The 22,690-nt window shown below is 41.3% G+C and overlaps 1 protein-coding gene across 8 annotated transcripts in view; it reads left to right on the top strand.

Annotated features, from left to right (window-relative positions):
- LOC110850999 (cGMP-inhibited 3',5'-cyclic phosphodiesterase A) overlaps nucleotides 1-22,690 on the top strand; it is a 61,705-nt gene that overhangs the window by 37,435 nt on the left and 1,580 nt on the right. For 2 of the 8 annotated variants that reach the window (XM_035853164.1, XM_035853170.1), the window contains 9 exons: nucleotides 11,438-11,698; nucleotides 14,134-14,229; nucleotides 14,371-14,434; nucleotides 15,295-15,573; nucleotides 19,354-19,813; nucleotides 19,887-20,079; nucleotides 22,062-22,208; nucleotides 22,328-22,439; nucleotides 22,526-22,657. In XM_035853164.1, the coding sequence (XP_035709057.1) occupies nucleotides 11,438-11,698; nucleotides 14,134-14,229; nucleotides 14,371-14,434; nucleotides 15,295-15,573; nucleotides 19,354-19,813; nucleotides 19,887-20,079; nucleotides 22,062-22,208; nucleotides 22,328-22,439; nucleotides 22,526-22,657 (1,744 nt within the window). The remainder of the gene's footprint in view (nucleotides 1-11,437; nucleotides 11,699-14,133; nucleotides 14,230-14,370; nucleotides 14,435-15,294; nucleotides 15,574-19,353; nucleotides 19,814-19,886; nucleotides 20,080-22,061; nucleotides 22,209-22,327; nucleotides 22,440-22,525; nucleotides 22,658-22,690) is intronic. The other 6 variants (XM_035853165.1, XM_035853166.1, XM_035853167.1 and 3 more) reach the window with 6 other exon arrangements.

Raw genomic sequence — 22,690 nt, forward strand, 5'->3', positions numbered from 1 at the left:
TTTTTCCACGTAAATGTGTCTGACCGGGTAACATCATAGATCCCAATTTAAAACTGTTCCAGCTACTTGAAAGGATCGACTTATAGAAGAACCATCCATCGAAAAAAAACTCTTTGCGGAAGCTTTTTAACTTATATATATATAATTTTCCAATTTGAAAAACTAGAAACCAAAGTACGTATAGAGATACTTATCTTGGGTAAGAGCTAGCTAAAGCTCATGGCCGTGTTTTGAGCATAACGTGAGAAAAATAGTGAATTGGTCTCAGTCCTGTTTCGATTGTACTCGTCGTATCCTCATACCTGGATTACTTTCACCTCCAGTTCACCCTAAACAATAAAAGATGCTTTGATAAACCTGAGCTTCAAAAGAAACGTAATTGAATTCGAGTTTGGATAACAAGATATTAATTGCATACGCTCAGCTTAACTTTGTCGAATTTGTTTCACTTTCTGAAACAGCAGCCTTTGTAGAGAACTCGTTTGTCTTCTTTAGACACAGTTGAAGAGGAAGCCCAGAAATTGCTGGTCCACTTATGCATACACGCCAGAAATACATACTCGTGCCTGTTTGACTTATTGGTTTTTCCTTCTTCGCTCTGTATCATGTTACTAATGTTTTCTCTACAGTAAGTATTAATTCATGCAAACCGTTCCTTTATTCAGCAAATTGACTATGATCCATAAACAAAATGTGTACGCAAAACGGGTACAGTTTAATTAAAATTGTTACAAGAAAGGTAGTTTTGGGGTTAATTGATACACGGAAACCTATTCATGTACATACCTTACGGATTCTAATATCTGTAAAACTTTCATCCGCATCGTAGCCAATTTCATTTGTTGGTCCACCTCGGAATTGCAACTAGTGAAGAAAATATTAGCCGCGTATACATAACTGTTGTAGCCTCGTATCGAGCCGCAGAATTAGTCCGAGTAAGTATCGTGACTTGTTTGCTCAGGCAGGAATAAGGTAAACTCAACAGGTACGCGTACACTGGTCCAATTAAGTTGTTGCTTGTTTTGCAAACAGTGGCAACGCAATGGGTTGGAAGTTGAGTGTGTGTTTCCCACATTTGGAGAGAAAGAAGAAGTGTATGAAACATTGCCAATTTCTCCTCTTGACGAAATTTAGTGTTTCCACTTGGTTAAGTGCTAATGAAAATTGAGATGTAACAGAGAACCCAGTTTAATTTGAGGGTTCGCTTTTCATTAATTCTGGCTTAATATATTCCCTTTGATACGGCATAATTAGCAATATTTTGGCCAAAACACTTAAATGTCGAGTATTTTGTGATAAAACAGAGTGCAAAGTGTCAAAAGGGTGGGTTTTATAACATTCACTCAATTCCATTACTCGTCGGATTTTGAAGTACATGCGATTTCCCTTTTCCACGAAGGGAATGAGGGGAACAGATTCAAGTATCTAAACCTACGTAGGTAGGGCAGGAAGGTAATGAGTGTTCTGAGTGAGCAAAATATTTTACGTGCTTACCTGTGCTGCTCAAGATCCATATCGATTGATTAAACTCGGCTATATGTACATAGTCAAGTTGGTTGGTTGGTGGCATATCGAGTAAAATTTGGAGCAGAGCGTATAAACCACCGAAACTAAAACGTGGCCTACTAAAACTGTTTTGTGTCTTTTCCAAGTCATAAAAGAGGGAGATATTTATTCGTTTAATTCCACAATTTGAATACAAGGGCGGTGGTGGTTTTGCTTAACGACCTCCGCTTGATGACCGAGTGGAACGTGAGGAAAATCCGCTCTTCATTTTGGAGTATCTTCAACAAAATTCGAAACTAACGTCTTTGTTATATGTTCACATCAGCCACTCCCATTTACGGCCTCCTCCAAACTACTCCTTGTTATACGAGGAACAGCATAAAATACACGAAAAGTTCATTTTTTCTCCTTCTTTTTTATTGCTAATCGTGAAAAGTCGAAACACACTATTATTTTTGCACGTACATAAATACATACATAACTAGTGTCATGTGGCATTACTTCCCCATCTTGGTCGAGATTCATGACCTTGATTAGTCGAATGAAATAAAAGTAAATCACAATTACTCCCTCCTCGCACATACTTTAAACCGAATGTTTAATTATTATTTACGAAGTAGCGGAATATAAATAAGAGCCGTGCACCTACTTATTTAGGGGGGAAGGGCTCTTGAGTAAAATTGAGAAATTTTTACGATTCCGAACATAAATGCATGTATGTGATGTGATATTTACAGCTCTAGTTATATGTTTACTCATATTTGTAAGTGGATCCTCAGCCCCATTCGCATTGTTCCCTCTGACGAAATACTTTGTTGAAATGATAGATTAGCTAATAAAAGTTGCATCAAATGTTACACAAATGTTCGCCAGAGCCATTTCAATACAAGAATTGCGCATTGTACTCAATTATATAGTTTCATTTGCTGGCGGATGTAGTTTGCGGGAGGAGATAATGGAAACAGATAGCACAAGATGCCAGAGAGATGTGTGAGCAGGATTATTCACGAGATGTGACTGTGCTCTTGTGGCTCTGCTGCTGCCATTGCAAGTTCTCTGGGAAGGAAAAGCACATGGGGAGCAAGGAAAGTGCATATCAAGCAGTTTTATTTTATGTGAGACTGGTCTTGGAGACTTGGTCGTGACGCTGATGCTCCCTCTATGACGTAAAACACACTCCCATATTCCATGGAAAAACCCCTTTCCCCGACTTTCTCCACAGAATCTCACTTTCTCTTTGCTCTCTCTCTCTCTCGTCATGACCCAGAAGGGAGCCTGCTCGTTAAGTATGCATGTGCATGGGAGCAGGAATTTTCCAAATTTCACAATTCCTTGTGTCTCACTTTCAGCACAGGTAAGTCAACAGAATAAAATTAAATTAAAAATTCCAATTTCTTTAATACAGACCTTCCTGGATGGAAACAATGGGCGAGGGGAGAATGTTTCAAAAATGAGAACAGGGGATTTCTCTCTTGTTATAATTTAGTTATTTGAAAGGACGTGCATTGCATGGCATACTTGAGAGCGTGGTATGAGTTAGTAAATCTATGCATGAGTTAGTCTCGCTTTTCATTTCTTCAGTACGTCCACATGTAGCGCTGATTAAATGGAGTGTCATTAGGAATCTGACTAATTTTTTGACGCTTGGTTTTGCAACGTATTTATTACGTAATGGGGTAATGTATAAGTCATAAGATTGGATATGAGAGGAAAAAGATTATGAAAATTGGGAATTTTCGAATTGCCTATTACGACGAGAACGGGGTATGATGATGATATCAGTGGAATAATGGGTGGCTTTTGTAGTACGAAGGACTAGATCAGGTAGTGTCTCCTCTGGAGATTTCTCTAGAGAAAGAACCAATCTAAATGTAAGTAGGACATCAATAATATTACACCATCGGCACAACAGTCATCCTAACTCTTCTCAACTTTCTTCAAAACTCGCTCAAAAATAAGAAGCTTGTACGTCCTTCCAGCCAGCTGCCGTCATCCCAAGTACAATAATCTGATCAATTTTGAGTTTTTGGTAAAGTGAGCTCCCAACAAAAGTAAACCACTACTAAGTGACTCGACCCGATTCTTCTGAGACGCTTGAGAAGAGGAAGACAAAACCATCATCTTGACTTGCAAATAAATGGCATGACTGAATTTCACCATTTCGCACAGATATAACTTTTAGTTTCGCGATTTGATCGGCCCTGTTTATTGCCGGGTATAATAAAGCGGATAATAAACTCTGCTCATTAAGAGTTGCTCAAAAGGAATTAAAATTTGACAGTCTTCTGACTCTAATCTTGCATTGCTCGATGCTTTTACCGTCACACCGTCAGTGGTTTTCGCATTCATGCAACTTTAATGATTGGAAATTGTGCTGTTTAATATTGATTTGAGCAGGAATCCGCTTACCGTCCGTTTATATATTCGGTGGAAAACATGAGAGTCAAACTTCCTCCTGGTTTCGCAATCCGTTAGTAAGTACCAGAAATGGAGTGAATATCTACAAAAACTGGGAGGAGGATGAATAGGCAAAGTTTGGTAAAATATTTTCCTCTCTCTCTCCATTATCTACATATCATTCCACTCGCTGAGATCCGTCCACCTTGAGTCATTTACTCTCTGCTTTCCATTCCCATCCATCCATCTGCGTCCCACTTAGTTGGTCGTTGCATGTTGGTTGGTTGGTTGGTGAAAGTGAGCCTTACTTGCATCACGGCCTTCTGTCCGCAATAAAAATCGCTTTTCTTTTTCTTTCCTTCGTTCTTTCTCACTCAATCTCATTTCATAGACACACGGCTGCCACGGTGGTGTCCTTTACCTAATAGGGTTCGAAATGTGGATGGATTCAGGATTTAAAGACCAGGTTGCTATTTGCTCCGAGGGAAGAAGAAGAAAGAACTGCCCGTTTTGTGAGTGAGGATCGATTTCTTTCATCACTCGCCTCCTCCTTTCCAACTCCAAGTCCAACTCTGGGCACATATAAATAAATGAACAAGATACATTTAATTTGGAGTCATTAATATATCGCGTATCTTCCTGTCCCGAGGCAGTAGTCGCGAGCGGTAATAGTCTCGCCGGGTCGCTCGGTCAGAGTACAAGCAACCAAAGCTGGTGGACACTTTTGGCCACACATCACCAGCAGACAATGCAATGTTCTCGTTCAAGCCGACTTTTAGAAGAGGAGCAGATGAGAAGGAAGGAGAAAGCTTTTGCTTGCTTCGACTTTTTGTCTCCTTTTAAGCAAAACTGATCAGGCACCGTAGATTTTTTTTCTATTTCTGACGAGGAGAGGTCGTACAAAAACCCTTCGTTGGACAGCAAGGTGGGATGACTTACAAGAAAAAATGAGCTCGTCTTATCTTTAATAAAGCAGTTGCCACCCACCACAACCACCCAACCACCCAACCAACTAACTGTCATGGTTAAGTTTTGTATCCGAGATTGAAAAAGTTGACACACTCACATGCAAGTTACGTCCAGAGTTCTGCGAAAGGGTTTCACCGTGGAGAGAAAGTGGCTGCGATCAAGCCTTACACATTATAACGAAATGAGGCAGTAGGACAGAACCCAACTGCCCGAAATCTCATAATGTCTCCTTGCTTGTGAACCCCTGGCATAAAAATCTCCTCCAATGTGGTATGGAGGCAAATATTGTCTCATCTCCCACCACCACCACCACTGCTGCTTTTTCTGCCTGAGAAGGAAGTTTGGCACGGAGACCAGGCAGCCAGCCTGAGGAGATGGAGTAAGAACGAATGCGAAGTTGCTTCTATTGGAAATTCAGCCGAGAAGAGCTGGTTGCTGGAGAAATTCGATGCTCTTCCCTCGTCTGTTTGCCAGTCTGTCTGGTGGATGGACGCCTTAATAATAACGCGAGCCTGCTGGCCTGGGTTAGACAGTATCAAAGAGCAACATCGTTGTTTGACACTAGACCACATGGATCGGTCCCTGAGGAAGTCGAAGGAGAACATTAGTATGCAGCTCCAAATGTTGTATTGTTATGGCTTTTTTCTTGATCATGGAGTTTTAGCGAAATCTCGCTCCACGAAGAGGACACAGATTCTACTCTCCCATTTCTCTACGAGTCATGAATCACATTATTTCAATCACATATTGTACAAAGAAGAAGGCATAAAAGTTGCTATGCATGCGTTGCCTGAGTGATCATCAACATTGTGTTCTGCTCGACTGGTTGACTAACAGTGTAAGATTCGCAACAATGAGTTGGTTATAGTAAATTGGGGGATGGAACTTGGTTAAAGTTATTTCCAGCAGGAAAAAAAAACTCCCACTTTCAAAAGGAAGAGGAGAGAAGATGCGTGAAACTAGTTGGCACACTTTCCATTACATTTAGCGGAGTCTTGCCAAATGGCAGAATGGAGAAAGTTGAGATTGGTATCCTTTCTATAAGTTGGATTAATTCAGAACTGATTGAAATGTATGCTTGCGAGTTTCGTTATTTGGAAAAAGTTCCCTCTGAACTATACAATATTTATGCCAATTATCAAACTATTTAAAGATCTGGGAAAGAGCTTAAGGTCAAAATGTTCGTCGAATCTCAGCCTGGCGTGAGAGAGGGCGGGGAGCATTCAAGGTGAAAAGTTTCCACACACACACACATCCGAGTACAAATTGAAATATTAGAATATGGATCAACCTTCTTCCACGCATCCAACGTCATTCAAGTCAAAATGGTTTATCCATTTGTGGAGGAGAAACACAGGTGAGAGAGATAGCCTACTATTGCTCTCATGTAAATATAATAATCACGTCTATGAATATACAGTCGGGTGCAATTTGGGCGTGGCAGATTCTAGATTCTAGGTCTAGATTCAAAACAAAACTGTCCATTTGGGCAGGATAGTTGTATAATTTAATCATTTTAGGCAACTGCAGTGTGTTAGTGACTCTCCTCTCTGCCCCACGAAAGGAATGACCTTTTTCTGTTACGCAAGGTGCTTTCCCCAACTAAACTACGGTCGTATGGGAGAAAGCAGAGTTTATCACCGTAATATTCCCGAATATCTTGGTTGTACATGTTCAGATTCCTTACGCGTCTTTGCAATTCAATAAACCTTTCAGAGGCAAACATAAGATGCCTGGCACACTACTGGCCTTCATTTCACATTAATCAAAGCAAAGGTCAGAGTGAAGCATGCAGAGTTTGAATCCCGCTGCTTTCTCCTCCTTCGTCCAGCAGTGGTTTATTCCCATTTCTCTGGTTACAGAGTTATTTCCATTGTTCGGTCGTCTGCCCCGTAGCCTCGCAGGAAATAAATATGCGAAAATTCCGGTAATGAGTGAATCATATTGGAAAGATGATAAGGAAACTCATCGAATTTTGAAAAGCCAATTAAACCAAGTGCCAGAAAAAAATTGGCGAAATCGAACGGAACAATCTTTCATTCTGTACACTCCTTGGTTGTGAATAGGAAAAGGTGTGAAAAGTAAGAATAAATTCCTCCCTCGCCGTAACCAGCTCCCGTTTAATTAATGGGTGATGAATGTGGCACATTTTCTCGAAAGTGGAGCTCCTTACGTAATGATGCTGAGTCGTAGTGGTAAATAAGTAATGGGGCATCGACGAGGGATCAATAAGCGGGGATTATTTGAGTGAGGACTGCTTATAAGATCAGCAGGTGTTGAGGAGGGAGCTTATTTTTGCTAATTTGGACGAGAGACATTTGACATTCCAGACTGGAATGGAAGTGAGGCGGGCGAGCGAGGGAGAGAGCGAGATAATAAAAATCTCGGATTTTATCACTGATTGGATGCCTTGGACACGGACAATTTGTCCGCAGAGAGGTATCGAGGAGCGCTCTCAAGAGAGATTGGAGTAGATTTGGAGAAGAATTGGAGTAATGGAATGGAATGGTAAATGAAATCCTGCAGGATGCAATTGAATTGGATCTCTTCAACCTTGTCTACACTCTATGCCTTCCTCTCCTCCGTCCACCACCATCATGTCCACATATAATCATCCGACCGCACACAATCCACTAAAATTTGTCTCCTGACCAATCGTTTACTCATCCTTCTCTTCCCTACATTTCATTTTATTAAAACTGGAATTTTGTACCAAAAGTGTTTTCCTCGAGTCAATAAGCACCAGCTTTTTTAGTATCTTTTCACACGTGTCGTAGGCCCTTGTTTGCTGGTGTCCATACGTTGCCATTTCTTCCTCTAGCGGGGGCATGGTGGTGGTCACCACTTACTGATGGACTCGTCAGCATCATCATCATCCCGGCAGAAGGTCTGGCCGGCCATCGTCTCTGCTCCAGTGAAGCAGGTCACTTTCACCACTCTCCCGAAGCAAGTTCCTTTCCTTGGACTCCATTGTCCGTCCTCGGTCGGTGGTTGAGGACGAGATGATGCCATGTAAATAATCACTTTGCCCTTCCACCACCACCACCACCACCAGAAATCTCTCTCTCTGCAGTTTCCTTTGTGACCGACCGTTGAAAATGCTTTTCTTGGCTCGGTCCGTGCTGAGAATAAGGACATTCCTGCTGGCAGTTGACAAGTTATGTCGTGACGCGAACTGTTATGAGCAGACTGGAGGGAATGCTTATTATATTAAGTAGCGGATATGTTGAGCAGGATTTTAATTACTTTCTCAAGAAAACTATATAAAAACGGAGGCCGTATTTTTGTAAATACCTACGCACTTGTGTGCTTTCTAGCTTGAATTGGATGGAAGGAGATGGAATTTAATTAAAATATAGTGATATAAGGATCTGATAGGTATGAAGGGATTTCATTTTCGAATATGTAATTCACGCTTTAATTCGTTCATTGTAAAATTGTAAATCAGATTCAACCTCACGACTCACGAGTCGTGACTTCTTTTTAAATTGTATTTCCAGTTTTTTTACTTTGATATTTGTGCAATATTTCCGGCTTTTGGAATGCAAACAAAGTAAAGTAAAGTTCACATCGGTTTTTTCTTTCACGCGAGGAAAGTTTTGATTGATAAGAAGTCCGGCCGTTCGTGTAGTGTGGGCAGGAACGATAGCTCTCTCTTCTCGAGAGTAAAATGAAATGGGACTTTTGCGAGCAAAGTTTTGGCAAGTGGAGGAATAAACGGATCATAAAGCCTTAGTTTGCATGTGGTAGAAGTGGCGAGGAGTGCGTATATGTAGAATTGAAGATGGAGATGTCATTTCATTTTATCATACGAACCTTTAATATGCTTGCCACGTGGGTCGTAACTAACACGATGCGAAGAATAAAAAGTGTCTTAAATAACGGAAATTACGGAAAGCGTGAAATTGGTTTATTGCCGCCATACCAAAGAACCAACAACCAACCACCACAATGGTTTCCTTAAATTGTTCCGCAGCAGTTCAAGTTATGACTATGAGTCGACCTCTGGCTGTACTTTAGGCAAATTGGTGGTAAGGTCGTCGTAAGTGTCGTTTAATAGTTGTGTAAGTACACGGAAAACTGATTGCATAAAGGCAATCATTTGCAGATGGTGAACTAAAACATTCATTTTTGCCCAAAATTGCTTTCCTTGACGTATTAAATCTTTCTGTTCTTTGACTATGTGCTCACTCACACGGGAATAAATCTCGTCCCCCACATCAACGGAAGGAGAAGGAGTACTTACTTATTATATGGGAATTAATGACGACTTCTCTCATTGAATTTTCTCCAGAACCTTGTCCACATTTTATTGGAAGGTTGGAGTACCTATATTGATCCATAAATGCGGAATTATTACCTCCCATACTCTCCAATTCAAGAACCAAGTGATGCATTTCACAATAAAATGTTCTCCTTTTGACAGATCTACTTAGTCGTGGATTAAAAGGCTTTATGTCTCTCCTCTAATGTAGGTTAGCTCATTAAACATTAATGTGAATGTTGTTTTCATCTACGACGCGTATCCCCTGCCTCGCACTTTCCCCATCTCGTTGTCGGGACTTTCTTGGCCTGATTCTTCCTGCACAATGAACAAGCTTCACTCACTTCACAGCAACAAAACCAACCAAGTAAACCAACATCATCATCATCATCGCTGCCGCCGTCCCCGACAGACTGACTCCATTGTTTTGTTGTCGGTGTTATAATTTCAGTCTTATTAGCAGGATCTCTCCTGTCTCGTTCTTCCTCCAGTCGAGGAATAATTTATGTTGAAGGCCATTGAGTGGGATACCTCAGAGTCTATCCATTCTCTCCCATTCGCTCTTCTTCTTTGAGGCAGCTTTGCAAATTGCAGGGATTAATATTTACAGCCACAATCAGTCCCAGCTTCTTTTTCCAAAACGACTTTCATCTGCTTAACAGGCTTCATTATTTATGGGAATCGGATATCTCCATTAATTTACCATGACTCTTTTTGCCTAATCATATACTCGTAAACCTGTGAATTCACATAAAATAAAGGCTCGTCCAGATAAAAGTATTCTTCTATTCGCGAAAAAGAGTTTGGATTTACGTGAAAATTGCTCTTCTCTTCTCGAGGATTCGGTAGTTGCGGTGGTGCGAATTGACTTGACTGCCTGCACCACTGCTCCGAATTTCTATTCACATTTGTGCATTTTTCCCCATGAAGAGTGAGATGGGATGAGAATAAATGGGTGTCCAGTGAAATGAGCCGTGGCTGGTGCTGCTATTTGTGGAGAGGATTTCTGTTCAACTTTCTCCCCTCGAAAAGAAGGAAGAATGCACGAGAGAGAGAAACAGCACAATTCACTCAGCCAGTCGAGATGACTTTCCACCCTTACTTTGCATTATTTTATGTCAACATTCAAAATGAATGGAATCCAGGGACGGAGACATTGTGAAAGTAGTGAACATTGCCACGCAATAAAAGGACGCTTACTTTCCTTGTCGTCGCCTTTCATCAGGAGGATCTCAGCATGAAACTTTTCTCACCCAGGGAAAAACAGTCGCTTTCACTTGCCGTCATCCAAAAGCGACATCATCATCAACATTGCTACTCGTGTTTAAATCAGGGCAAGGTTTTCCAGAAATTCAAAATATTATTAAACTCGCTCAGCCTATTATGCAACTGACATAGTTAAAGGAGGCACATAAATACCCGAGAGATGAAGGATGAGTCGTGATCTTAAAACAATCAGCCAGCCAGAGGGCCTTTCTCGGTTGGTTGTCCGTATACGAATACAAATTTTAAAATGCTATGGTTGTATGTTACTGATCAATTAATTAAAAATAAGTAGCATGATAAAAATAAGAGTTTTCTATCATGTTTGCTCATGATGATATAATTGCCAATTTAGTTCTAATTGTATCTTCTTAGAAGAGGAAAACTTAAATTAGTCACTAACGACAACGACAATCCAACTTCACTTTTTGTTGTTGCCAACCTTGAGAATTTCTCCTAATAAACAATGTTTGACACTGGAAATCTAGCATCTCCTTTTGGTTTTCTGTTTATAGAAAATGTTCCAACTCTCAAATTTGTCGATGTGTAAAATATCTCCCTTATATAAATTTGACATATCTAATTAAAAGATTGGAACCAGTTGGTCCCCGTTTCTGAGCCAGCTACATACATCCATACACATATTCAATTCCCGTAATTGTTTCCACTTTCTGAGCAGCTTTATTACGTTTTCTCCCTACTTCCGCTAGAAATGCTCCAGTTTTGCTCAACTTTGGACAGCGACATCCTTCCCAGCCTAATTTTTCTTCTTGTTTCTTGGAAAACACAAATTAATGCAATAGAATACGATGATAAAGTAGAAATCATTTACTTGACTGACTGGAAGAAACCAGCGACACAAAATTTTTTCCCATTTCCACTCGGAGGAGACTGCTTAAAATGCAGCAAACCAAGTGTAAACTCGTAATAGTATTAATTGTTGATTACTGCACGCCTCAAATATTTAGTGTATTTTGCTCGCTTGCATCGCATTCCAATTTTTTAACCAACATTCTTTTTGCCATTGTATTTTTGCAGGGGAGCGGAGTGGTGGATACTGCGCTGCTGTACGAGGCACATGGCCTCGTGACGGAAATGTTGTTGGACCAAGCCTCCCTCCCCCCGAACATCGTGGCTGGGCTCAAGGCGTTGGCGACGCTGCTCAAACCAACGCCCACCCCCATGCATTGCTCCTCCCGACCACGCCCGGCCCCCCTCTCAATCACCACAGACCCGGAGTACACGTCCGACGTGGACGAAATCCCCTACACGGGCGAGAAACTCTCTACAATGCCAAAGGTCAGCGAAAAATAGTATAAAAAAGTGGACATCCTGGTGGCCGAGGAGTTATTATTATAATAAGTCGAGACATTTTTATTATGGCTGAAAGCTGTTGCATAAAAAAGTCATTGGGTGATGGTACAGAGCCGTATGATACATATTGTTATATATTAAATTGTCTGTATTTCGTGCGTGGACATGCAGCCGGTTGAGTCGTCGAGTTGTCGTCTAATTGTGGTCGTGAAGAGAAGAGTAGGAGGAGGATTTTTTCCTTGTTGTCAGCGAAAGAGAATCGATGTAGCGTTGTCTTATTTCATTATGACTCATAAATTATCAGCCGTCTTCAGTTGCCACAAAGCACTCCTTTGGGAGACGCTATATTTGGGCAATCGACTCAAGAAGGGCATCTCAGCCACGAAGGAGTCATTTCTAGTTTCACCAAACAGGCTGAAAAATTGGTTCTCGGCCTCTCCGTCCAACTCGTGTCTTCTTGAGGAGGAGAGGAAATAAAGGAGACGAAAACACCATCATGGCTGACTCGACTCGAATTTTGGTCAATTCATTTAAGCCTCGTCATTTCGAATAATATGTCGACGAGATCACCTTCGATGGACCACTTTCTTTCTCTCTTTTGTCCTTCTTTCCTCCTTTTTCGTCTCTCCCAGCACCAATTCGAGGTTGCTCCTTGACGCATACACATTCCGGCTCAGAGGAGCATTTGCGTCATACATATGTACATACTTTCACTTAATTAGCTACTTTATTTCGCGTTAACTTGTACAGATTAAATACTTGTATAGTCGTCACTAGCATAAAATCAGCTTATGTAAGGTTGCATAATGGTAATAAGGTCTGTTTCTACATACATAAGGGTAAATTATGTACATCAATAAATTGGGGCACTTTTGAGACGTATTGTAGCCGAATCCCTTCCTAATTGGTCTCTATAAGCTCAAATACTTATACAAATTCTATGCAGGAGCCCGAAAATCTGGTCTCATAATTAAGTAACCACACACCGACTAAAATCTGACCTTACATACAACGACATGTTGCAAAGAGGCGAGGAGAAAGTGGGGCAACCGAAAGGAATCAAAAATGGTCGCTTATTTCGTGCGTCCATCAAAAGGTGAGGTGGAGTGAAAGTTTGAGCCTCAAGAGACTGTGGGATTCTCAAGAGAGAGAGGGAACGAGCGAGGAGAGGAACTTCTCCAACCTCACCGTTGAAAGCTCACTTGTGATCTCACTCCAATTTTCTCCACTTCAATTCTAGCTCAACCAGCAAAAAAAAACTAAATAAGCTGTCTAAACTTAACTAAAAGCTAACTTTTGAATTGAATTGGGAGGAAAGTTTCCTCTCCTGCTTGAAAAGATGGCATTCTCATCGGAAGCACGAGCAAGCAGGTGGATTTCGATTCATCGCTGTAGTCGTCCGCACTTGGTACTTGGTGACTTTTCAAGTTTCACTTCACACAACTGTTTGTTTAGAGTTTCTCTTGCTCCGTTGGTCATTACAATGCTCACTGGAGCAGTTTAGCAAGGTTGGTTAGGTCAGGTGGCATTAATGGTAGGAGGACCTCGTTTATTTCGAAACACTGTTACTCACTACTTGAGAGAAGAATTAGGTAGGTCCAGTCCAGTCTATAAATGAAAAATATCTTGTGTAGTACACAAGTTCTTACTTTCCTTAGTTTGACCAATTACGTTCTGTCCTGTGGATCGTCTATGCGTCGTACAATACTTGGGCTAGGTAAAGTCAAAATATTTGGATGAGTATCGGGCTAGACAAGTTTTTTGCCATAAGTATGACGCAATTCTTTCCGGGCTTTGAGCAACGGCAAAAGTGACAGATATATGCACGATGGTGCAACACCGCGACTTACCACCAAGGCCAGACATGCAAAAATGTTTGTTTTTATAGTTCGAGTCGACTGCTCATGGATGATGAAGACATCAAAAATACATGAATGAAAATAAAAACTTCCATTCCTCCTGTTCTATGTCGTTTGTCTGTTGGGCTCGGTGGTGGTGGCCACAGTTTTATTAAGAGTTTTACCCCAATTTCCGCCTCCTCTTGGTGGAAGGACTAGACCATAATTTTTTTGACCTGATGCTCATATTTAGTTTATGTTTCCCATCTGCACGAGTTGAAGTATGTAGTTCGAAACGGGAGTGGTCCCTGCTTTGTCTTTAATCTACAAAGTAACAGGGTTTGAATGTGGATTGTGTAGACGGCTGCCATGCACAACAAGGAACTTCTTTTACAACATATGCACACGTGAATGTCCAACGAATGAGATGGGAATTAGGTCGGCGGAGAGGAGGAAGTCGGCGAATAAGTGGGTTTTTGCTTTGATGTGGAGAGTGTGGCCAGGAGAGAAGAATGTTTAATAAAATATCGCTTTGGATTTTAAATTAATAAAGTTTTGTCTTTGGTGTCATGTGTGTCACAGCGGAACTCTGGCGCTGGGAAGAAAGGTGTTTCAGCCAATCTACTCCGCCGAATGTCCACCAGCACGTGGACCACTACCACATCAGCCACAGGAATGGTAAGCAGCTTTATTTATCCAGTCGGCTGCCTAAATATGTAGTCATGCTTTCTCCGTAATATTTAATATTATGATAATTTTATTTCCGTCGTCTGTACTTATGAGTCAACCAAACCCGTGTTTGTTTTCGTTAATCTACAGCCAACTTTAGAACCTCAACCGCATGCACGAAGAAGACGATCTGCTTCCTTTCGATCCGCAATGGGTAAGTTTTTCTTTTTAATTTAAGAGTAAATATTAAGTATATACAGACACACACTTTTGACCCAACCCCACCTCAAGCCCTGTCCTTTCTCGTCTTTCTCTCTAAGCTACGACATTCAGTTCCCTGACTAACTAACCCTTCTTCTTGAGTCATTTGTGCTGCCGTCTTAATGTGTCCTTCTCCAAACATCGTCTTCCCTTCGTCAGTCAGGTTCCTCTTTTGTGTCTCCCTGCATTGCTAATCCACAAGTTTCGGTTTCTAACCACAAACGGGACTCTCGAGCACTCTGCATGTAATTGTTGTCCAATTATGCTGATGATGAATGATGTGTAGATATCTATGTACATATTTGAATGCGGGGTGATTCAAAACGGATCCTAATCCCATCTGTGAAACTAAAAATCTCATCATTATTGCATGATTGTACTGGAATTGGTGTTTCAGCTTGTTTCCTACTCTCTTGTCTTGTACCAGTAATTCTGACTGTGACTAAAAACATCGTGATACAAGGTACATACGTACGTATCTGTGTATGTGTGTTATGCATTTGTCTTGTCATGATGATCCTATGCTTGTCAGTTATCGTTGTCTCTCTGCCTGATCTGAACCAGCGTGTGCAAGTAAGTAATTGATGCTGGACAGATTTTATGTATATTTGCTTGCCGGCATATAATGCATGACCATAAAAAGTAATAATAATGTGATGACGTTAACATGCCAAGCTTGACTAATGAATCTGTGTTCCCACTAATTGCATTTTGTTTCCTGTGACTCTCACCTGCATCAACATATTCATCTAATTGCAAGATGCATGTTTGATACATTTTTAAGGGTTGGAATGCTAACTATGGTTGTAACAGAAGGGACTCCGCCCGGAAGCAGTCCGACGCAACAGTACGGATTGATCCCCATCACCCTGCTGGAGAACAACAAGGAGAACAATTCTCTCCTCCCGACGACGACCACGCCCGCATTCGCCACCTTCAAGATGGGGACGCCGCTGACGGGTTCCATTGCCGGGCTGATGTCACAACAACAACCCGCCACCTCCACGCCACACATTCCAAACGCAGCGTTACAGGCTTCTCATAAAGCTCGTAGTTTCTCCGCATGCGGATTCGCTGTAAATGCTTCCACAGGTTGGCTTTCATTTCAATTTTAATTTGTATACGACGGCCGCGGAGTTGTGATCAAGTATTAATAGCCGCCTTGATTACTCGACAAATGTTTGCATTGCGACATGGCAGTGCCGGCCTTGTTGTTCCTTCATTCGTTCCAATTATGGCTGTCAGTCCAGTCCACGGCCGAGCATATGTACGTACACGGAAGAAAGTTATGGATTCGATCATTTGGTAAAGTGTGGTCTGCTCAACGGCTCAAAAATTACTTTCCCCACCTCCCATATGTGCACACGTATGAGTAAAATGTGTGCACACTTGTGTGTGTATCCATCCACATGTGAAGTTCAGAGGGAGAGAGATATCAATCTGTGACTCGTATACCGCTGCAAATCAACCAACGTCAGCAAGTGATTAATTTGTAATTCTGCTAACTATGTTTGCATTAGTCGTTGTCCATTCTAGTCAGTGCGTCAGAGTGACGGCTCGTTTGTCCCCAAATTATAATGCTCACTCTGCCATAATATTATATAGTAGTTATTGGTCATCATCATCAGCGTCATAGTTAGTACCCAATCAGCCAGCGCGACGACGACGAGGGCGACTACTTTGCTATATTAAGGGTATAATGCAGACCTTGGCTGTGGTTGTTTCCTGGCACGAAGGCAGCCACAAGCACCACTAATTCTATCCCGCAATCATTTCCCTTGAATTTTGGACTGACTCTGTCGTCGTGTAGTGGTCGTGGCCAATTATACTTTGACTGAAAGGACAACTGGGATTCTGTTGGTTGCTGGTTGGTGACGGGCGAGAGCTAGATGGGATTCCACTCCTTTCACCATAATGATGAGAAAAGCCTATATAAACTCAGCATTGCTGGGAATGATGAGCTCATTACCGGAAGGATGATAGGAATTAGGACCAAGGAGATTTTTAGAGAGATCCAGATCCTACCCTGTCAAACCGCCTCAAGCTTATTATACCTTCTTACAGTTTGTTTTCACTTGAAAAACATGTTATTCCGAGGCTACTTTCCCTTTGGTGAAGACCAAAGAACCACATGAAAACCAGAGAACCACATGATAGGATTCATTTAGCGACCAAAGTTCCAAAGTATACATGGCTCCTGCTACTTCGAAATGATGGCTTATTAAGCCAGCCGACGTAACAAAGTGCACTCGTAACGGCAAATTATATAAATCGAATTTTACTCTCCCAGTAACTATAGTTCATACAAGTAGCAGCTAATAGACTGAACCTTCTAACCTTGTGATTATGCAACCCTTCACGGCCGTGGCGGCGGTGGTGGTAATTTTGTTACAAGTCTTTACATACATTAATTTGAACACCAAATTTGACATTCACAACGAAATGACAAACTCATGTGCAAAATAAACTTAAAAAAGAAAACTAATTTTTCACTACTTTCCTTTTCACGAGAAATGCAATACATAAATAGAACAGAGGCGTTTATTATGCTGCACAGCATTTAAATGTGTCATTTTATTGCGGCACATTTGCCAAATTTTACGAGACTTGCACTTGGTAAGTAAGAACGTAAGGGCACGTTTTTATGCAAATTTATTTTAGGCTTGCCAAAACCTTATCAGAGCTCAGTTTCTAGGGTTGCCGTTTTTATCCGACGTTATCCTATCCGATCGGATAGGATAGGATGACGGATATCCGACACTAGGATAGGATAATTATCATATCCGAGCCTCGGATAGGATGCATGTTATAACAAGTGTCGGATAATCTCGGATTATCCGATCGGATAGGATAGGATAGGATCGGCAACCCTATCAGTTTCCCTCCTCCTCCTCCTCTTTTTCTTCTAAGTACAACTAGATAGGTCTGGTTCTACGAGTGGTTCTACTAATTCCGCGTGAACAATGAGAGCATTTGTGCTCACAATACTTTTTCCAAACTACTTCTTGCTCTTACTGAATGAAATATTTATCGGGAAAAGGAAAAGTCCGGAAATACTCAAGTGTTTGTCACAAAGTTGTTGGTGGGGTGGTGGCATATGTAGGAAGTGGACATGTCTTGTTCGAGTGCAAAGTACATATTTTAGAGCAGGAAATGAGAAACGAAATGACGAAGGGTTTTCATATAAGTACTTCTTACGTATTACGAGAGGAAGAATTGGAGAAAAGTCAAACTCCCACAAACTCGTCCACATTTTATCAAGATGATAAGTTGGCAAAAGCAAAAGAGTCGCCCGTCTAACTAGCTTGGAAGCGTAAACTGTAACGTCTTCTCACATTTCGCTCTCTGTTCTTGTCCTTCCTCTTGTAGACTTCCTGTAGGCAGGTCGCATGTCCAACATTTATGCAGCAGGGTTTTATATATCCTGGTTGGTACTTGGTGTTTCCTAGCTGTGTGGACATGAACCACCATCATTATCCACGACACCACGGACGCTCCCATTTTCTTATTGTCAACAAAAGATCTGATTTGAGATGGAACGACCAACAACCAACAACCAACCAGCATATATTTCACTGGTTAAAGTTAGCCAGTTTTCAAATACGTCTTTCCTTGTCCTTGAGGACCATGGTTTTGAATGAGAACAAAGAGAAGGATCGCACATTGTGTGGTGTGCGAGATAAGGATAAATGATGTTGAGCTAGCTGGTCGTGGTGAAAAGCAAGCGGGTCCTTGTTTGTGAAAGATGGAGAAGAGTGATGAATTGTTCAACAACATATTTTGTCCATGTCGTCGGTCGAACCATCGACGTCGGATACTCCTTGGGGACTCGGTTTTAGAATTGGAGATCTTCTTCTCGTCGTCGTCCCTCTTTCTCTTTTTCCTCATGGAGATGACGCTTTTTGGTATATCGGAGTATGTACAAGTAGAAGCATCAAGAAAGACTACTTTGGTCAGCATCATCGCATTTCTTTACAACCTTCAATGTCAGAGCCTCTGAAACGGCTACCTTTTCTTATATATAAACAAAGACAGGCGAGAACAAGACGTCATAATCGCTGCTGATAAATTACTGAATTGACCATGAAAACTTTCACCAAATAGAAGATGAAGTGGATGTATTTGATTTCTTGTGTTGCATAACAGACCTGAAAGATAGATATCTCCATTTGATATCTTGAAAATAGTTGGGAATCAAAGTGGGAGAATTCCATCATTAAAAAGTCAAATGGTAATTTTATTTCCATTTCATGCAACTTATGCCATAGCACTTTTATGTACATCTGAATTGAGTCAGACTGATGCGCAGAATGAATAATTAATTCCACGAGTCATCAAAAGTTATAAAACGAGTTGCTTTCACTCGAGTCTCTTTTCTCCATTTTAACTAATCCCCTAATTAAATTTAGTTGATAGGACGGTGGTAATGAGCAGCGAGCCAACGAATCATAATTTTAAGAGGAAATCGTAAAACAGAACTTGGGCACTAACGAAAACTAACAAAAAATCTTGAATCTTTCATTGACTTTCATTGATTGTTTATTTTCATGTTAATTGTGGGAATCAATCCACATCGCCTGCTGTGGTTCTATAATGTGTCTCTCTCTCTCTTCGTCTGATCTGATGGGATGCCATTCTCGAACTCACTTCTCTTCTTCTTCACGATAAAAATATTAATGTCGCATTTTTTCTCGTGTTCTACTACTAATTGTATATTCATACTTTGTTGTGAAATGCATGTGTTCTACTAAAATATAATTTGAACGGAATTGTTTGGATTATGGAAACCGCATGGTTTAATACGGAATGCGGAATGTTCGTGTGTTTTGTGATGACGTTCTATATGTCTGACTTTCATGTGTGCTAATAAAGATAGTCGTCGTCGATTCAGCCACCAAGAGTTTCCCACCCCGCAACAATCCGCCCAGAGGAAAACAGTCTGTAGCCTACATCCTTTATCTCCCTCAGACCTCACTCATCTTAACGCTCTGGCAGCGTCGACGGGTATTTCTTCGTCTACTACAAAGTCAGCCTCCGTATCCGCAGCTGGGTCCAACCGTAGCAGTCCTGCAGGAACGCCGATCCCGTCTCCCATCCCCTCCCCAGTCCCCTCCAGGGACCATTCCCCCTGCAACTTCTCAGCCCGGCGAGCCTCTGACCATCCAAAACCGGAACCATTGTCCATCGTAAATCTACCACCGACATCCACGACGTCAGCGTCTGAGAGTCGATTTAGAGACTATTCCCCACCCAAGGTGATATTTCAGCCGGAACAGCCCACGCCGACGGGGCCGGGGACAACGAATGATGGAGACTCTTTGGGGCTTCTCAGGTAGTGAATAATATCGTCGTCATGATATTTGGCTCGGTTTGGTTGAAATTAACGAAATTTCGTCCCCTCCCAGTGGGAGGAACTTGTCCACGTCTCCATACTTGGACAATCCTGACGAGGATTGCAGCAATGCGAGCACCCTGGGAGATGGTCCAGGCCCCCCTGACAGCTCTTCTGGCAATTCCAACTCTGTGAGACTCAGTCCCGTCACTTTCACGCTCCAAGAACCGACGGATAATAATGACCAGGAGGATGAACTTCAAGACGTAAGTCATCATTTTCTTCTCCTTTCAGGAAAAAGATAACCTTGCTTTTTAAAAACATCCATCGCCATTCATTCGAAGATGGTCGTTGATACGCGATGGTTGGTTGTGACGGATGGTGGTCCACCATGATTTCTTTTACTTCAAACTACCATCCAATAAACATCCATCATAAAAAGTGGCATCAAAAATATCCTAAATCGTAAAAATAGAAAGTGCAGGAAGGAAGTCCGCATGAGATGTAGTTTACTGAATAAGTTCAGGAATGGCCATCAAAATTTTTGATTCCTATTTTATTAGTATTTTCGCAACTCTGTCAAATAATTTTAGGTTCAACGCTGGAATACAAATAAGCATATGTACATGACTGACTCGTATCTCATGCATTTTGTCCCAGTAGAGACAGAGAGAGAGAGAGCGTGCAAAAGTAAAAGTTACTGGCTGGCTGACACCATGGCCTTCCTCATACGGTCTCATCCTTCGTGATTATGACGAGCATTCCAGTCACGTACATGTTTCATCATTCTGTGTACACGGGCAGCAAATAGATTATTAGTGAAATAATGAACTCCTTTCAGTATGATGAAATGACATTTTAAGTCATTTCACTCTTGTCACAACTTTCTTTTTCCTTGAATTTTGGAAGCTAAGCCAGCTTTTCACTTGGTCGGTCGTCGGTGTGATGGCACACACACGCCGTAAATAGTGTGTACAAGAAGAAGAGCCAAGAAGCAGCCACAAGGAAAGTAGAAGTCAGGCGAGTCCGGATTATTAGCCCAAACTTGAGTCTCTGGACAAAGTAATTCCAAGTTGTTTGTGAAGTTGTTGGAAATTGTGGCCACTTTCTCTATCTGTCCTCTTTCTAATATTGATTTTCGAACTTGACTCCTTTGCAAGCAATCTATTTCATACACCGCTAGTTTCGTCGTCTTCTTCGTCTTCTTCTTTTAAAAACTTTCTTTGTTTTCATCATCCCTAAGACGATGTGGCTTCCTCTTCGTCTTATTCTTCGGATAGTACCTACTTCAAATCAGCTTCACTCTCTTCTCATCCCAACTTTTTGGACCGTACATATCAGACATTTATCAGAGTAATGCTCCGTGTAACACGACGTTGTTCTCATCTTTGAAGTGGTTACCTTCAATGACTTTCGAATTGGTCCAACAAAAATGTGGTCTCGAAAGAAAAGGACGAGGACAATGCGCGGAGGTTTCTCGAGTGAGAATGATGAAGAGGCAGCAAATCTTGTTCTTCTCGTAATTGATTCTCAATTCTAACTTAATAACTCGAGTTCCGAGATGTTTGTTCTCCGCGTTCAAGGTCTCCCCTCCAACTTAATTGACAACCTTTTGTCGTTGTCGTCAACACTACATATATCCTCCTAACCCGCGTATTAGTGACCAAAAAATTCTTCAATTGCCGTCTTCAATTTATATTTTAACCACGTCTTCTTATCTTATTTCGGCCATCCTTCCTTCCTTCTTCACCTTTGTCGTGAAGTCCACGTCAGCAGCAGGGTAGTGCATGGACTAAGGATAAGCCACGCCAAACAGATAGTAGGCCGCCTATAGTACTATCGTGTACATGGGAGGAATTTGAAGGCCTTATTATTTATTAGAGCCATGAGGACAAAATAATAAATACATCAGAAGGACTAATGCCATTATAATATAAAATTTGGAGGAAGCCCACTTGAAAGATATCATCGTCTTCCTTCATCATCTCCTTCGTCTTCAAATTACTGTCAGTCAGGTCTCAATCACCTCAGCAGCACTCTCGCCTGATAGACTTATAATAAACCCCAAGGAAGTGGAGCAGGAGCGAATATTTTAATATTAATAAAAAATCTGAAGCCTTATGATTTATCATTCCTGATCGATCCAATCTTTTTTGGAAGGCTGACCTTGTTTGAGTTTTAGGCTGACAGACACTGCACGGTTGACAGTTTGAAGTTAAAATTGAAGCATGAATTTTACTTGACACAGTTCCGCGACGCAGTTATTGTGACATCGGACGGGTTCCAATTTCATCTCCCCACAATTGCTGCTAACACATATCTGTGTCGCTTGGGCGAGTGGGACTACCCAATATTCGATCTGGAACGCAACTCCAAGACCCAAATACTCAGTCATGTACGTTCCTCTCTCATATTCCATGAATAATAAGAAACACCTTCTGAATAATTTTTACATTGATAACAATCCGATGTGGTTTATTTTTTATGCGCTACACGATCTTCTTCCCTGTATAGATGACGTATAAAGTGTTCCTCGAGACTGGGCTATTCGATACCTTCAAAATACCGATTAAGGAGTTCATCAACTACTTTCACGCTTTGGAAATGGGATATCGAAATAAACCTTGTACCTACTTTTCTCCTCTTTCTTGTTCTTATATATTTCTAAAAAGAAAATATTTGCACAGCAATTTATACTGTTTTTGTTAACAGATCACAATCGGATGCATGCGGCGGATGTGTTGCAAGGCGTGTTTTATTTCACGACCCAAGCAATCCCAGGGTTCCAGATGGTTCCGCCCGACCCTGACACTCCAAATTCTGGTAAACTAACGAAACATCCCGGTAATCATTTACTAAAGTTTTCTTTACAAATAA

The sequence above is a fragment of the Folsomia candida genome, unplaced genomic scaffold, assembly GCF_002217175.1.
Source record: "Folsomia candida strain VU population unplaced genomic scaffold, ASM221717v1 Fcan01_Sc006, whole genome shotgun sequence".
Taxonomy (NCBI): Eukaryota; Metazoa; Arthropoda; class Collembola; order Entomobryomorpha; family Isotomidae; genus Folsomia; species Folsomia candida.